This window comes from Dermacentor albipictus, chromosome 7 (assembly GCF_038994185.2).
Source record: "Dermacentor albipictus isolate Rhodes 1998 colony chromosome 7, USDA_Dalb.pri_finalv2, whole genome shotgun sequence".
In the NCBI taxonomy this organism is placed as follows: domain Eukaryota; kingdom Metazoa; phylum Arthropoda; class Arachnida; order Ixodida; family Ixodidae; genus Dermacentor; species Dermacentor albipictus.
Window position 1 is genome coordinate 229,008 of NC_091827.1, and position 18,058 is coordinate 247,065.

The following is an 18,058-nucleotide window of genomic DNA, read 5'->3' on the forward strand; positions in this document are numbered from 1 at the left end:
GGAACGAAAACTAATAACACTACAAGTGAATCAAGATATTGTCCCGAGAAAAACGTATATCAAGGTCCTGGGCTTTTGGCTGCAGGACAATGGTAAGGCCGACGTTTGGGTGCGGCAAACAATTCGGCAGCTCCATGAAGTCAAGAGGCTACTTACAAGAACAACACAAAGGGTGAGAGGTATCAAAGAGCACCAGCTTAGAAGACTCACCATGGCCCTGGCTATACCTCGGATAATGTACCAATACCCATACTTACAAGTCACCAAAACACAAAAAAACAAACTTGAAATCATGCTCCGGCAGATAACGAGAGTTATTCTAGGCACCCCTGCATATTCGCCATCCAACCGAGTTGATGAGACGGCAGTGCTGCCTAAACTGGATGAGCTGAAACAACTGCACCAAGAGGCACAATTTAGTCGCCTGAAGCTATCTAGACAGGGACGGGCATTTATGCGTGATCTAGGCTACGATGTCCCACAATGCCCAGACAGGGAACAACAATATCCCCCGTGGGACACGCTAGACCATATTACCGTCGACTCAATACCTCGAAATATGGGGGCAGACACACAACCAGAAAGACGACAAAGTCGAGCACTACACCTCAAGGACGACACCGACGACTGGATCCTATACACGGACGCCTCTCCAAATAATCGAGGCTTCTGCACAGGGGTGGCAACCGACTCTACACCTTTATCATGGGGCCTACACTGCAATATTACGTCACAACATCAAGCGGAACTTACAGCTATCGTGGAAGCCGCGACCATGCCAAATCCACACGAACGAAATCTGCTCATTCGAACAGATAGCCAGGCTGCATGCAGGGCACTCGCCGCCAGAAACGTTTCCGCGGCACTACACTCAGCATTAACAACGCACCTCAACGCACACCCTAACATTAGAGTGCGGATTCAGTGGATTCCGAGTCACACAGGGATCAGAGGGAACGAAGTGGCACATGCCACATCCCGCGCAAATCTCCCGGGCCCTCCTCTGTGGTGGCCGGACCCACTGAGTCTGAATAAGCAATATGCCTTCGCGCGGGCGGAAAGGCGCGAAAAACTTGATGATTTACTAAACAACTCCATGAAGTATCCACAAGCGAATACACACATGAATCGAAGAGAGGCGGTACTATGGAGGCGTGCACAGACGCACTCTCTCTTGTCCCCACACTTCCAACACTACATACAAGGTTTGCCTGGTAAACCTGCTTGCATGGCATGTGGCGGCTTCCTGGATAATGCTCACATTCTGTGGGATTGTCCGGGGAGCCGTCTCGCTATTCAGGCTAGCCTTGCCAAACTCTCACCCATCCGTAGACCTACGACGCTTGAGGAGTGGCTGGCGGACTCCTCCCCCGACTACGTACGTGCCATGATCGAGCTCATCACGACGCTCGGCTTGGCAGACAATTAGAACAAAGCGGGCGAACCCGGACCGGGGTTCTTGAATAAAGTTTATTCTCTCTCTCTCTCTCTCGGCAGATCTTGCGGGCCGCATTCCGGAGGCAGTCTTTGAAGCCGTCGGCTTTTGCGTAGGTTGTCCGCTTCCAGTTCCTGGGGGTCAGAGTACATAGACGCGTACCCAGCACCACCACCAGTTTGTCACATACAAAGCCACAAGGGACTTCGGTCGACGCTATAGATCTCTTTATATATATCACTGTTCTGGCACCTTCGTCGTTCTCTTCTCCTGGGAGCCACCCAACATGCCTAGCATGTGGCACCGAATCGCACCGATTGGCTGTCAGCTGTGTCGAGGCCGTGGCATTATTCAAGAATCGGCCTAATAAATGTTTTATATGCCAGTAAATTTATTTCTTCTGTCGACTGACGCAGGGAACGTTTCAGGTACCCAAGCTTCTTCATGGTCTTTTTTGTATGTAGTTAATATGTGTGTTCCACCTGAGATCAGACGTGATCATGACACCCAAGCATTTATAACTCTCTACTGAAGAACAACTGCGGCCATTTATTGAATACTGGAAGTGTAGGGGAATCCGTTTTCTTGTTATTGTCATTGATACGGTCTTCTTCTCACTTACCTTCGGTAGCCACTCAGAACACCAAACGGTCTATTTTAGAAAGAGATGAATTTAGAAGAGCCAGATCATTCGGACACTGAATTACATTATATAATCTGCAATCGTCAGCAAACAACTTAGTTTTCACTGGTATGTCTTAAGTAATGCCATTAATAAAAATTAAAAAGAACAGTGGTCCCAGGATGAATCCCTCCGGTATGCCTGACAAAACTGGGGCCGAACTGGAACTCATGCTGTCGATGGAAACACTCTGCTGTCGCATTGAAAGATATGCTTCTATCCAGGATATTAATGAAGTGTTCTTGAATATTTATTTAATTTTCACAAGCAGTTTAGGATGGGACACGCGATCAAAGGCTTTCTCGAAATCTAAGAATATAATGTCTACCTGGCTTTGCTTATCTAATGATGCGGCAAAATCATGAACGGTTTCGAGCAATTGTGTTACCGTTGACATGTTCTTGCGAAAACAATGCTGTCTGGAATCGATCAGATTGTTATTTTCAAGAAATGGCGATATATGCCTGAAGATGACATGTTCAAGTGTCTTCACACGTGTTCATAAAATGGAGATAGGCCGGTATATCGCGATATGTGATGGATATTGTGATTTAGGAACGGAGACAATTCTTCCATACTTCCAATCATGTGGAAGTTCCCCTCACCGCAAGGATTCTTTAAATATTATGGTTAAATATTTCGAGCACCATTCGGCATACTTAATGAGGAAGGCATTCGGTATGCCGTCTATTCCAGGCAGGCACGCACCCAAGGGGGGGGCCTGATGGGGCCCAGGCCCCCCCACCCCCGAAATTAGGACGCATACCCCCCCCCCCAACTTCCCCCCCACGCCACCACTTTTCACACACATTCCTAAAGCGCCGCCAAATCAATGTTGAAACTTGACAGCTATTCGGCGGTCAACATGTTGCTGCCTTTTTCCCTCCTTTGGGATGGGGCCAGTCATTGGCATCTCCTGGGGTGTGAAGGCCAGTTTCCTAATCGATTCGGTGCCCATGCGATTAACTTGAGATGCATTCAGTTGTCACCGTCTTTTCGACGGTCACGCGCATCGCTGTTGAGTCGATAGTTCAATCTTCTTTGTTTACACTTATCCAGGGACTAGGAAAGGGATTCAGTGCGTGGTCAGCTGGTCTGAATGCAGGTGGAACGAGGCCAGAGAAAACGGCAATGGCGTTTAACTTTTCCTTTTGCTTCATTATTTCCTCGAGTGACGGCTCGCCGCGACGCTGGCAGATCCTCGGAACCATATACCCGCGACATGAGTTAGATAAGGTGAAAAATAAAATAATACAAGACAGCTTACATCATCAAACCCTGCAATAACCCTTAAACTCATAGGCCATATAACTGTCACCCGTTAACTCGTCTGGTTTTTACCTCATTGTAGAGCTCATTTCGTGCAAAATCACCAACTGGACACAAGAGTCGCAAGGAGTTGAGAAATGAGGCGATCTACTAAGAGAGAGAACCAAGGCAGCAGCCAAACAGGAAAATTAACAAATAAAACCGTTGTTTATGAAAATATGTATGGATCAACATGTTTTTATTTAAAAAGGAAGTGGAACAGAAAAAGGAAGAGGAGAAGAGTTCCGTGTGTTCTGAATGACGCTTCTACAGTTATCATTTGAGCTGCCTAACTTAGCCACTTCTCTGCTGTGCTTATGTGTGTGTTTTTCTAACCTTCCGCAGTTGGCGTAGTACGTCTAGAACCGTAGCGTTCTGCGCCCTACGCGGTTTTACGGTACTGGCAGCCACACATCGTTACGTAACTTCCCAGACAAAAGTACGAGTCGGTTGTGGCACTTAACTTGGTAGAGCATAAACGACGAATCCAAAGGAGCTGTGATTGTTCCGCAAATATATATTTCTCTGTAATTCTTCCAGAGCTAATTAAAGAAAAAACGCTACTACAGTCGGATACAAATTAAGTCTGCAGTGAAGTCCCGCCCATGTCCTCATAACCGCCAGTCACTGTCCCTCTGCGAGGCTGCAAATAATTCATACTTCAAACTTTTCCTGTTACCCAAATAAGGTGGTAACCACAAAAATAAAATTAACGCGTAATTTTATACCTGTTTCCTCGCCTGTTATAGTGATATGGCCAAAGCCTAATTATTTATTGAACTGAAATAACATGCTTGCTTTGCTGCAACTATTTATTGTCAAGTTTCACATCAGTTGGCTGTGAAGTTTCATGAGTTAAACGGGTTCAACAGTGAAATGAACGGCACCGCAGACGTTTGAAGAGTGAAATGCTCAGACTCCATACATTTTGTCCATGTCTGTTGCACACCTCATTGCTCCCGCCGATGAAAAGACTCTTCAAGAACAGCAGACACTCTGGAGGTATCAAGTACGACGCCATTTTGAAAATGCCGCATGACGACGATTTTGTTTGCTTCTGTGATTGGCTAGTGAAGTAACACAACTCCGCGCGCTTTGAGTGTCTTGGTTGCCAACTGCTGCTTTATTAAGTTGTATTTTACTAAAGCAACCTTTATTTTACACTTTGGCTTCTTTACTTGTTCTTGGCAGTGTTCTTCCTACGCTTCTTTCCTACGCAAGTCTGACGTAGTTCGTTGTTTGCTAAGTAAAGGAGAGGTGTATCGCACAGGGTGTACCTGTAGAATACACCTTATTTTATTTCTCTTTTGTGGGTTTACGCGTTTTTATGGCGAATGGTGGACGTTTTTCACATTTGTACTAGTAAAGACCCCCCCCCCCCCTACTAGTAAAGAAACCCCCCCCCCCCTCGAAAAATAATCCTGGGTACGTGCCTGATTCCAGGGGATTTTTTGCTGTCAACTTTCAAAAGAAGCGAAAAAACGCCTTCCTCAGTTATTGATACGTCACCTATAGCAGGGCATTCGTGAGGTAGTGTAAAGTGTGGCAGATTGCTGTCATCTTTCGTGAACACTTCACAGAAGTAATCATTGAATGAACTCGCAATGGCAAATGGATCCGTAACAGGTCTACCATCAATACGTAGCTTCGATATCGTACTCTTTTTTTTGTTTGTTTGAAATGACGCCAAAATTTGGCCGGGGACGAAAGAAGAAAGTTTTTCATAGTTAGACTGTGATAATGTTCCTTAGCCTTCTTGATAGTGTGTTTTAACTGCCTGCGCATGTCGGAAAGTTTTCGCACGGTATCATCGGAGGGACCTCGATGAAGTTTCTTTCGGATCTTTTTCGTCTTTCGTCCCAAGCGTACAATGTCTTTAGTCATTCACTGGTTTGAGCGTTGCACACAATTCACTCGGAATGGTACGAAATCTTGTATGCACCTTAAAACAAGGTTTTTGAAGAAACGCCACAAGTCATCAACGGAAATTTCCCCAGACTCAGATAGGACAACAAATTGTGAAAACGAGATATCAAGCTGGTCCAATATACTAACATCATCAGAACGCGCAAAAATCGGTACTATAGATGCCTGTTTCTTGCTTTTCTTTATACAATGCAAATCTACATATAAACTTACCATCTTATGATCAGATATACCTCCTATAACATACGTTTTCGGACTGCGATTGACGATGCTATTGCTGACGAGAAAAAGATCTAAAATAGACATGGTTTCCCCTTGTATCCGTGTTGGTTCGGTAACTAATTGTGTTAGGTCATGGAAAAGGATAAATCAACAAAAGGCTCGACAGAGCTGCATAAGGGGTCGGGGAATTTACTGTTCCAGTTTATGGACGGTACGTTAAAATCGCCACCGAGAATCAAATTCCAAAAATAACTTTTGCTAGCGCATAAAAATACATTAAGTTTCTCAAAAAAGGAATTACCTGAGTTAGGCGGTCTGTAAAACCCTGCTACTACAAGACTAAGGTCATCAAGAAAGACTTTTAAGATTACCTTCTCGATACCAGGTACGCCAGGAAGCTTCCCCACGTGTAGCGTTTCTTGAAAGATAATTGCGACACCACCGCCTCGGGAATCCCTATCCGTGCGGTGAATTTGATAGCCCGGTGGCGTTACCTCATCGTCGCTGATTTCACTGTGCAGCCAAGTCTCGGTTAATATTATTAAATGTGGTGGGTACATCAGAATGATTCTTTCTATTTCTTCGGACTTATTCATAATGCTACGCGCATTAAGGTTCAGGAAACAAAATGGTTGTTTATTGCCAGTTTCAGTTCATTGCTTCTTGCTGGCGTCGGGCTTTCTAACAGGAACCCTTTATTTTCTGTAGCATCCCATTCGAACAGTTCGCCGTCAATGTTAATTTTGTTTGCCAGTTACATGTGCCTTCCTGGAGCAGTGCTTGTAAAAAATACAATCTATAGTCGCGACTAACAAAGTGACCCGCGTCTTATACAACACCAGTCAGAACCTTGCCCCTTCAGAGACAGTGATCACCAATTTGGGCGTCCGTGCCCACTGCCTCACCGCGCGGGCAGTCAGCGGCGGAAGGTAAACTCGACCCCCCTCCGCCATGCCGGCACGCCTAGGGACAAACGCACGCTACATGCGCAAAGAAACTTCTCCACCGTAGTGCCTAGGCAGATTCACATGGTCAAAGTGCAAAGGCCCCCAGATTTTCTCTGTCACACCCGCTCTTACTCGCGCCTGCGCAGAAACGTCGAGTGTCGTCAAAAGCTCCACGCTACGCTGTACGTACTAGCAATTGTAAGAACACATCCGGGCTGCCTTCCGCACTCGCGCACGCGGGATTGAACCGTGTGCGTCGGCTCACCCTCACACGCTTTCACTCACACGGAACCTCACGGCGATGGCGACAACAGAAATGCACCTGGAGTGTCCATATAATTGCTATCGCAATAAAATGGGTCGTCGACTGGTAAGAGCTTTAAGTAATTTTATAAAAAGGTCGCTACATGTTTCTTCCAGGTTTTCCTCTTTTTCCGCGGGCATAAGTGTGAGCACAGCGTCTTTCATGAACTTAAATAGCCTTATTCAAGAACCTTTCGCTAAAGGGACGAGACCGCGTTATCACATCCACTCCCTCTGATACACACCTTTCCAACTCGGTTTCAGGTTCTCGCTTTGATACTTGTACCGTTGCCAACAGATCGGGAACAGACTTTTGCTGAGTCGCGAACTTCAGCCCGCATTTGAGTACTTGCTTTACCTCGTGGTATTGTATTACGATACCAATCATATGGACACTCCAGGCACATTTCTGAAATCGCCTTCGCCGTCAGGTTCTGTGTGAGTGATAGCGTGTGAGGGTGAGCCGAGGAACGCGGTTCAATCTCGCGTGCACGAGCGAGGAACGCGGCCCGGATGCGTACCATCTCCTGTGGCGCACGAGGCAGAGAGGTCAGGCGAGGGAGGAGGGGCGTTCTTCCTCGTTTTAACGCGACAGCGTTAAGGATCTCGTGTCGCAGAAAAGCCGGTGTCGTCGGCGTCGGCACCGGTGCCCATGAGCGAAAAATGGCGGAAGGCAATTCATAAATAAAAAACTGGCTGTGGCTTAGCTAAGGTTAAGCCCAGGATGCGAAGCATACTAGCCTTTATTTTAACGCGACAGCGTTAAGGAGCTCGTGTCGCAGAAAAGCCGGTGTCGTCGGCGTCGGCTCAGTCGTGCGGCGCTTGCTCAGGCGCACATTTTGTTGTCGCGCCGAACGCTGCGTTGCTCGACGCTCACTGCGTCCGATGCGGGGCGCGTAGTCGCTGCGCCGTAGCAAAGCCACCTAGAAACAGTCTCTGTAGCACGCCGCAACCTTCACTTCTCATTCCAACGAGCAGCTCTGTCTCCAGGAGGCATCTCACCTCGTGAGTGTCTAGCAGTGGCAAGCGCAGCTGGTTATATACCGCCGCGACGCCGCGAGCGGCGGCGCGAGTTGGAGCCCCGTTTCTCCTCTGTCGTGACGTCACGGTGTCACGTGGTATTGAAGGCGACACCGCCGCGCCTGAGGAGCTGGGTTGAGCTCTCGTAATATGCTTCGCATAAAACAACTTGCAAGATGGGCTGGGTGGAAATCGAACCATGGTCTCCGGAGTGTGAGACGGAGACGCTACCACTCAGCCATGAGTTTTTATTTTTTATTGCCTGTTTTGTACTTCTATATCAAACAACAAATGACTTCAGAAAACAATATAAATTAGCAAGTTTTCAGCACCAAGTGTCAGCCTTACAGGGCTGACTATTTTAGAATTCTTTGAGCGCAGTCAAGGGTTACACCCTTGACAGCCACGCAGGTACACAATATTTTGCTTCATGAATTTTCACAAATTTGACATGCATTCTCGAAAAAGCATTTGTGCAGACCGAGCATCCGCATCGCAGTGATACCCCGCCATACGGGCGCGCCATAGACAGTGAAGGCCAACAAGCATAATAAGGTCAAATGGCAGTCCATCATCGTTTTCTATAAATAAATATTAATACCCTGTGTATCTAAAGGAAAGTCCTTTTTGATAGTCCTCTGAAGTACATCCCAAAAGAAGACACCCGCCCAACAATCTAGAAATACATGATCTATAGTTTCTGGTTTCTTACAGATCAAGCAATGCGAGCCCCAGGGTAAGAAAAACCCACGATCTTCTGAAAAGGTTTTGACATTCAACGTACCCGTGTGAAGCTTAAAGAAGAAAAACTTGGTCTCTGGCGTTGCTTGCATTTTTTTCACCCGCTTAAGCACGTCTTGCCCTTGGCCTCCACTGTATATGGCCCTGTACATTGGCACAGGGAGAACTACATCGCATACATCTTTGTACAATGTTTTACGTTTCAGTGAAAAAAGGTACTCATTTGAAAATCTAACGGACAAAAACCGTACACTTAAAATAACTTTAAGAAATCCAAACAGGACCGCTCATATTGTCTGTACAGACTACATAGCCAGGTAACGCGCTCCTTAGCCTCACTTGGCACACCGTGCGCAAGAAAGGATCGCTTAAGTCGCGGAAAAATAAAAACCGGTTTACGACCTGTCGTACAAAAAGGTGCGTCATTCCCAAACTTCCCTCCTTAATTCGCCTGAACAAATTTGTTCGACTGCATCGTTCCCAATTCGAAGCCCACACAAATACTGCGTTACTCGGTGCAACTTCTGTATATTTACACTTGAACAATGCAATACCTGCATTACGTACCATATTTTTGCGACAAAAAATAGATTGCAGACTGTAGCTCTTGCAAACATTGACAGATGTCCACCTTTCCACTTGTTCGCTTTTATCTGTGTTTCTCTTGTTTGATCTTGCCAATACTCATCGTTATTTTCGTAATATTCCAGCGGGACGCCTAGGTATTTAACGGGTGTCGTCAGCCACTTGACGTTGGCAAAAGTGACAGGGGTGGAAGGCCATTCTCCGTGCCAGAAGCCAAGGCACTTTCCCCAGTTTACCATGCTTCCAGTTACCTTGCCAAAACCCTTCACTACAGCGATAGCTGCAGCCACACTCCCTTTATCTGTACAACAAACTGCGACGTCATCCGCATACGCCAGAATTTTAACTTCCGATGCCTTTAATCTGAAGCCGTTAATGTTGCTGCTTTCAATGATCGCTAGGCACCTTTTTTCTATGTATAAACTGAACAGAATGGGACTCAAGGGGCAGCCCTGGCGTACAGAACGCTTTAGGGTAATGGGGGCTCCCACTGACTTGTTAACAATGAATCGCGTAGTGCAGTTCCGGTACGCCAAAGCTACCCCATCTCTAATGATGGATCCGACATTAATGTGGTCTAGGATGTCAAGCAAAATACCATGAGATACACAATCAAACGGTTTCTCGAGATCGAGCTGTAGAATTGCCACCCCTGCTTGCATAATGTCGCAGCACTCCGTCACGCACCGCATCTTATGTATATTAGTCACAATCGAATGCCCCATAATTCCACAAGTTTGGTGAGGACCAACCAATTCTTTAATTACTTTCTGTAGCCGTCTTTCTAGCACTTTCATCAAGATTTTATAATCACAATTAGTTGATGATATAGGCCTGTATGAGGAAACCAATTTTAACTTCTCTGTCTCTTCTGTCTTTGGTATTAATACAGTATGTGCTTCCCCAAAAGTCCGGGGCAGGACATCTAGTTCGTAAGCCTCATTAAAAAGAACTGTAAGCAGATGAGACAATTCTTTTTTAAACGTCTTGTAAAACGAAGCGCTCAGACCATCAGGCCCTGGCGACTTCCAGAGATTCAGGTTTTCTATAGCCTCTCCTACTTCCGTTTGTGATATGGGTGATTCCAACTCTGTTCTGGTGTCATCTTGCAGTCGTGGCATCCTCTCAAGAAATTACTCTTTAAACCTCTCTGCATTCACAGGTCTAGAAGCAAAAAGCGCTTCGTAATGTCGAGCAAAAGCACGTTCTATGCTGTCACTGTCGGTCATTACTATCCCGTTATCTTCAATAACATCTATGTATATGGTTCCGCCGGGCGCGACTTTTTTCGAGTCCAAGTGCGCATTTGTTGGACATCTACAGCCATCGCTTCTACCCTTGCTCTCACTTGCGCTCCGCGATAACTGTTCTCATCATAAAGCTCCAGTTTCTGTTTGATACTACGCAGATCTTCGGCATACACACCTGGCGTTTCGCATTCAAGCGCTGTTAGCTTTTCAAAAATCATCTTGAGCTCTTTCTTTTTCTTTTTGGCTTCAAACAATAAAATGCTGGATCTTTCTATCGCTTTAATTTTTATCTCTTGCTTAAAAATTTCCCACTGCTCTCCTATTCTGTCCCCACCATCTTCATGGATATTCTTAATTGCATGAGTCACAGCTTCATTGAAAGATTCATCCCTTAATAAATTGGAATTCAATTTCCATTGCTCCCATGAAAAAATCTTGCTCTATTTCCTTGATCCTATTTGACATTTTACAAGGCAGTGATCAGTGAAAGAAATTGGCGAAACACCATAACTGCGACACTTTGGGATCGTATCCACCGACACGTACAGTCGGTCCAAGCGGGCATGGCTGTTGCCCTGAAAATGAGTGTACTTCGCAGCTCGGGAGCCCTCCAGGCACTCTGCAATATGCTCTAGCTCATGATCTGCAATCATTTGTGACAACACATCACTGCTTTTGCCTCTAACCATTCTTCCAGTTGACCTATCACTTGAGTTCAAAACGCAATTAAAATCCCCAACCAAAACAAGCTGCTTATCAATGCACAAATACTGTCTTAGGTTAGAAAAGAAATTAACGCAATCCTGCGCCACACTTGGAGCATAAACACACATAACACGCCATGCAATATCACTATATGTGAAATCACACAGCGCAAATCTACCGGAAGAACACGAAGAAACGTTTTGCACAGACAGTCCTGGATTCCTTCGAACAAGGAAGACGCACCCACCGGACATGCCGATAGCGTGGCTCACAACGGCGTGGTACCGTGTAGTGAACCCCCACAGCATGTTCGCCGTCTCCTCTTCTCCTTCCACTTTCGTCTCCTGCACAGCCAAAACGTCGAGATCTTCTTCCATTAAGAACCGGTAAAGTTGACTGTTTTTTCCTAGAGGCGAGACCTCGAACGTTTAATGTGGCGAGTGTAAGTTATGTTTGAGAAGCCATCGTTGATTTCTGGAAACGGTAGGCCCGGAGCGTGGCGCTTACATTGCGCGTCTAGCTCAATGCTAGACGCCTCCGCGACCGCCCGGTGAGACGGTCTCACCACTTTGCGAGAGTGGCTTGTCGTCAACTTTCCTATCCGCTGTGCCCCCAGGCCTTGCCCTGAGGTTCGTGCGTCTACCCGTTGGTGTCTTCGCAGGCGGTCCCTCGATGCTTCGCGCGCCGACCTTGTCTCCTTGGCTTGTGACGTCTTCCAGGGGTCTTTTAACTGCCGAGCTGACGCCAGTACTCCCGCGACGCCGCTGGCGTTCGGTGAGTCGTCGAAAGCGTCCATGTCCGTACTTGAACTACGAGGGACGCCTTTCACGACCCCCCTTTGAGACACTTCGTGTGTGGGAGTTTCGGCTACTTGAGAACTTACTTCTTTTTCAGAGTCGTCTGTTCCCTCAGCCGTTTTTGCCGCAGAGTCCGGCGGGCTGTGTGCTGCCTCTGATCGATCTTCACTTGCTGGAGTTGAGGCATCGCAATGTGGCCCAGTTTTGCTCACATCCCCGCTACCTTTCGCTGCGTCCTCCGCCTCGGTCACGTCCATAATGTGCACCGTTGAATCCTCATCACCGGCCGTTGCGGTCACTACGGCGTTGGAACGAACGCACTCGGCGTCGACGTGACCGAAACGACGGCAGTGTGAGCAACTTGGCACCTTGCACTCGCGACGCACATGTCCCGAACCATGGCAGCGCAAACACTGCATAGGCCGACCTCGTGCAACCAACAGCGCTAGTTCACCGGCGAGGCGAATCTGGTGTGGCAGGTCGTCGACTTTGAGACCACTCTTGAGTTTCAGGAGCACAGTCCGAGTAGTCGAACCTTTCTCGTTCACTCCTTCCACACACCAGCGTTCCCGAGTAACCTCGGTCACTTTGCCAAACGCCGCCAACGCCGTACGCACATCGTCCTCCGCCACGCCGTGTGGCAACCAATAAAGCCGAAGCCTCACCTGCTGCTCCTGCGGGTCGATGACGAGACAGCGTTGCCCTTTGACCTGAACTTCTTTCAATCCAGCCAATTGCTTCGTCGCCTCTGGGCTATTTAATGTCACGGCCCACACGTGGTTAATCTGGTAGGCACCCAAAGCCACAACGTCAGGGAGCAGCCGTTCCTTGTGCAAAGCGTCCCGGAAATCTTCGACCCTGAATGGCCGCGCTCGTACATCTCCGTGCAAGAACAATGTGTTCAAAACGACGCATCCTGTTGGCAAATGCGGCAAAATTATCTCAAAATCCTTGTCTTCAGCTACCATCCTGTTACCGCGTCCCGGGTGGGCCGCTGAGACCGCTCGTGAAGAGCCCGACATTCCGCGTCCGCTCACCTCGGTGGCTGAAGAGGAAGCGACTCAGCCATGAGTTCGATGGTTCAAACTCAGACAAAAGCGCCTCGAGTGAATGTGGTGTTGCCTTAGAAACGTGCCGTAGGAAGTTTTACTGCGGTGTATATCGGTAAGTATTAGCATGTAAATTACAGAAGTCGTAGTTAAACGCGCAGCGAAGTACGTTTCCGCTACATTTCTTCTGCGCTTGCCGCACACGCACAGCCATCTTGCGGCAGACACAGAAGACCCCCTCCTCGCAATCTACGGCGCTACCACGAGAGATGGCGCGCCACTCGTCCACGTCTCTCCATCTCGTTTGAGCGCATTGGGGCCGTGCGGGGACCGGTGCGAGGATGCCCCAATACCCTTGCGTTTATTAAGTTTTCTCTCTCTCTCCCCCTTCCAACTTACAGCGTGCGTCAGTTCAACCCTCGTGTTTAGGCGATGGGGCCCCTCTTTCCGCTCACAGCGCGATTCCTAGGTGCAGCGTCCGATGCGGCACGCCTCTGACGTGATCGCTGCGCCGTAGCGCGTCTGGTGGGAAAGCGTCCCCTGCGATGTGTGCCGTGCTGCTGGCGAGGAGTCATGCGTCTGCGTGGTGCTCCCAAGCGAGACAGAGGACGATCCCATCGAGGCGTCAGCTCCATGATCGCGTCTGCCTTCATGGCGCGTCGCGCCCCGGCTGTCCGTGTCGATCACGACGTTTGGCTCGCGTAGATCGTTTCTCCCTCCGAGACACCGAGTTCTTTGGTTCGTTCCGCTTGCTCAGGCGCACGTTTCGTCTTTGTGTGATTCAAGAGCAGGCAGAGCGAATGAGTGGGCGGCGCGAACGGGGTGCGATAACGCTATCGCGTTCCACTCTTGAAGGTGAAGCTTAAGCGTCCTCCAATTTTTTTATTGCGAAAGCAATACTACGCCAGGTCTAACCGCTCGTCGCGTATGCCGTGGCCCGCCCCCCGAGCCGGCGCTGCGCTTAGCAGGCGGTGTGACGTCAGATCTCTCTGTTGCTAGTGGCGACGCGTGACGACAGCTTGCTCCCGCCACAGCTAGAAGGGAGCCGCTCGTCGCATGTGCCGTGGCCCCCGAGCAGGCGCCGCGCCTAACAGGTGGTCTCTCCGTTGATATGACGACCTCCTTGCCTTGAGCTCGCTCCGTGGCGGCTTCACGGTGCGCTACGCGTTGGTTGATCAGTCTCGCCATGAAAGTTACCGACGAAGATTCTATATCTGAATCTAGTTGCTCTACTGCTTCGGAGCAGTTAAATTTTAAGGCGAAAGCTAAGCAAGTTAGGAAGAATGAGAGAAAGAGGTTGCAACGTGCCCAGGAAACAGAGGAACAACGAGAAGAACGATTGCGAAAACGACGAGAAGCCGAAGCAGCTAAGCGAGCCGCTTTAGAAGGTGAGTCTAGTCGTGCTAGACGGAATAAAACTATGAGACGACGACGTGCCCAGGAAACAGGACAACGGGCTGAACGTCTTGAAAAGCGGAGGAGGAAAAATGTGTGTTTCTACTGAAGAACCTGTGCAAATAAGTGACTACATCGAACAAGTGGCTCAGTTTGCATCAGCTACACGTGAATTCGATCGCCGCTTCACCGAGAACCCGTTTGGAAGGTTGTGTTGTGCATGCAATCGACTCTGGCATTAGCAGGATTTGCAAACGGTGAGTGAGAACATGTATGGGACTCTTCGTGAAGCCTTCCCAGATTGGACTGAAGTGACTACAGAAACTGCCAAGGTGTGCAATACTTGTAACTCTAGTCTGAGAGAACAGAAGATTCCACTGTACAGTGTGTCTAATGGTTATAAGTACCCTCCTATGACACCAGGTTTGCCTCCGCTAAACTGTGTAGCCGAAAGGCTAGCTTTCGCAGTTCAACCAGGTTAAACCAGAGCTAAACCATAGCCAATTTTTCTTCTTCTCCGGCGACTGCTAGGATGCCTCGATGTACTCGATGTCCTCCTCGCCCACCACGCCGTACGCAGTGGAGACAACCGCGGCGTGATTAGCCGCGCCAATCGCGGACGCCGTAGGGACGTGTTGCCGGCGCTCATGTGTCCTGAAAGCGCCCTGCGACGTGGCCAAAGTGCGCGCCCGCGCGGGCCTCATCTTCAAAGCGATCTGCGATGTTTGCAGAGTGCGCGTATACAGTGCCGGTAGTTTCGTATGCGCTGTGCTTTCGGCGTTCCGTTCGGGTTGAAGCGACGGATGCACGGAGGTCAATTGGCTCGACTACTGCCGCGCTTCCTAACTGCAAATTTTTCACCGCGAGTTTCCGCGCTCATGGAGCGAGATGTAATCATGTATACCTGTGCGTGCATGACACCGTGTTGGTTAATTTAGTTAAAACACGTTGACGGGCTAGTTGGTGAGGCTAATCGATGAGAGAATGTGTGAGCGCAAATGAACAAGGACGTAGAAAGAAGCAGACACATAAAGACAGCGCTGTCTGTATGTCTGTTTCTTTCTAAGTCCTCGTTGCGTCACGCTTACACGCTTACACATTCTATCATTGACAATTTAGTTAGCAAGTGAATGTTTACAAGTTTATATGACAGCTAAAGCTACTATCCTTTTATTTCCTAGGTGTACTTTGTGGTGCAAAATACATTTCTTGAAAAGGGACAGAAGAAAGGAAGACAGTGAAGCGCCAAACTACCGACTGTTTAATGACAGCCTGAGGCTGTCATTAAACAGTTGGTAGTTTGGCGCTTCACTGTCTTCCTTTGTTCTGTACCTTTTCAAAAAATACATTTTGCGCCACAATGTATACATGGGAAATCTAAGCACCAACTTGCCCAAGAAGAAGTCCTCCTACTATCCTTACTTTGTACAGCTATCTACTCATTTGCTATCGCAATCGGTGCTTCGCCCTTCAGGCGGAACTGCGAATCTTTTTTTTTTTTGTCTCGTTTGTTTCCGCTCGTTCTGTATATATTTATTGATGCGTGCGAAAATAACAACTATAGTTAAAGTAGCGCTGTCTTTGTGTATCTGTCTCTTTCTACGTCCTCGTTCAGTCGCGATTGGACATTATATTTGGGTTATTAACAGGCTTTGCAAGCTCAGGCATCACTCACTGTGGTCTCAGTAGAGGACGTCGGGGACTGGCGACTGGACCCCGAGTTTCTCGACGACATGGGGACGTAAGGAGCAGAAGCGAACGTGGGTGGCCTGACATGACTCTTGATGATGATGAACCTTTGTCATGGCTCGCACCCACTAAGGGGGATAGGCCACCCACTGAAGCAGCACCATATCACCATTCCTTCTCCACCGTACCCAGTCAGTTGCAAGAGGTGGTCAATCTCAAGTCGCCTCCAACTTGATCAGGATACCGGTCGGTCACCATGTGCCAAAGTCCGTGAGCTGCCGTTGCTGTCCACGAGTCATAGGCCGATCTACAAGCCGTAGGCCGATCTCACCGCTGCCATTCATTTGTAGGATTTGGCAGTCGTAGTTGTAGGGGGGACCTTGGGATGAACTTGACTCTTCGTCGGGACTTAGGCGAACAGGGCTTATTTACATTATTTACAGTTAAAACAAGACATACATCGACAGTCTAGCATGGCTCCCAAATGGAGCACGCAAGACGAACATATAGCAAACGAGCACACAGCTCACGAGTACATTTCGAGCACGACAACGAGCACACTCTAGCAGCCGACAATCGCTGCTTATAAGCACTCTGCTCGACGTCATAGTTCGACGTCATTGAAGATGACCCGCCCGTTTGGAAGAGAAGGGCTCACATACACGTGTCGCACACACACAGGTGCAATAGTCCGGGGCCGACGTCAGAGGGGCTTCGTAGAGCTCTGAGCCGACCCGATTGCGCGCCCAGGTAGCGCATTGTCTTGCGTCTTGGTCGGCGCGTGGGAAGGAGCCCTCGTTGGCGTTCCCGCGGCAACTCCCCCACTCATAGCAGAACAGGGGGGCGTTGTCGTGTTGCGCACAAAGCCTGCTTCTTCGAACTCGGAGCCGTCCCGGGTGGCGCGCCCGGGTAGCACATTGTCTGGTGTCTCGAAAAGCGCATGGGGAGGTTCCACCAATTACCTCCCCTCGAGAGCTCCCCTGAGCTGACCCCTCGCCAAGTGGCTGCCGGTTATCCGCAATTCTCTGAAGTGCGCTACCATCCCGGTTGGATCGCAACACATGCAGTGGGCTGAAATCGCTGCAGGCCGATCCTAACAGCACACTCACCTGCTTGGGCTCCCTGCAATTGAAGCCCTTGGTGCTGTTCACTTCCTGGATTCTGCCGAGTGCTTTCATACCCCCCCAGCCAAGATTTTCCAAGGGTTGAGAAAATTTCGGCAAGCCGAATATCGCATTCGCGTTAAACCCGGCGCTCGTCCATTTTCCCTGAGCGCTCCAAGGCGGATTCTAATTCCTTTAAGCGACGTTGTCAAGAAAGAGCTAGACGACCTGGAGTCGCAGGACGTCATAAGGAAGGTAGAGACCCCAACAGAGTGGTGCTTCGGGCTTGTAGTCGTGCCCAAATCGTAGGGCGGCTACAGAATCTGCGTCGATCTGACGAAGTTGAACGAAGTCATCGAAAGGGAGCGCTTCATCTTGCCAACGGTGGAACAGATCCTCGGCCAGTTGGGTGGAGCGCGAATATTCTTCAAGTTGGATGCGCGGTCTAGTTTCCATCAGCTGAAGCTTAGCGCTGACAGCCAGGAGCTCACGACATCTATAACGCCATTCGGCCGGTACTGTTACAAGAGGCTCCCTGTTGGTATAGCCACGGCACCAGAGTATTTTCAGCAGCTAATGTCGAGCAGCTAATGTCGATTCTTGACCGCTTGCCTGGAGTCATGAACCTGATTGATGATATTCTAATCTTCGGGAAAGATCGTCAACACCACGACGAGCGTCTGGCTGCAGTCCTAGCTCGCCTTGAGGAGGAGAGTGTCACCCTTAACAAAAAGAAGTGTGCTTTTCGGGTCAGTTCGGTCAAGTTCCTTGGAGTAGTGATTGGGGCGGACGGGATCTCACGAGACCCGGAAAGGGTGAAAGTTGTCACAGATCCGCCGCCAACGACCGACGTCAGCGGAGTACGACGATTGCTGGGAATGACCAATCACGTCGCACGTTT

General features: G+C 48.9%; 1 protein-coding gene across 1 annotated transcript in view; it reads right to left on the minus strand.

The window, feature by feature from the left end:
- Positions 1-16,150, minus strand: part of LOC135918010 (membrane metallo-endopeptidase-like 1) — an 85,525-nt gene extending 69,375 nt beyond the window's left edge. The window contains exon 1 of the mRNA XM_065451674.2: positions 16,041-16,150. Coding sequence (XP_065307746.2) covers positions 16,041-16,100 — 60 coding nt within the window. The 5' untranslated portion in view covers positions 16,101-16,150. The remainder of the gene's footprint in view (positions 1-16,040) is intronic.
- Positions 16,151-18,058: the final 1,908 nt, after the last annotated feature.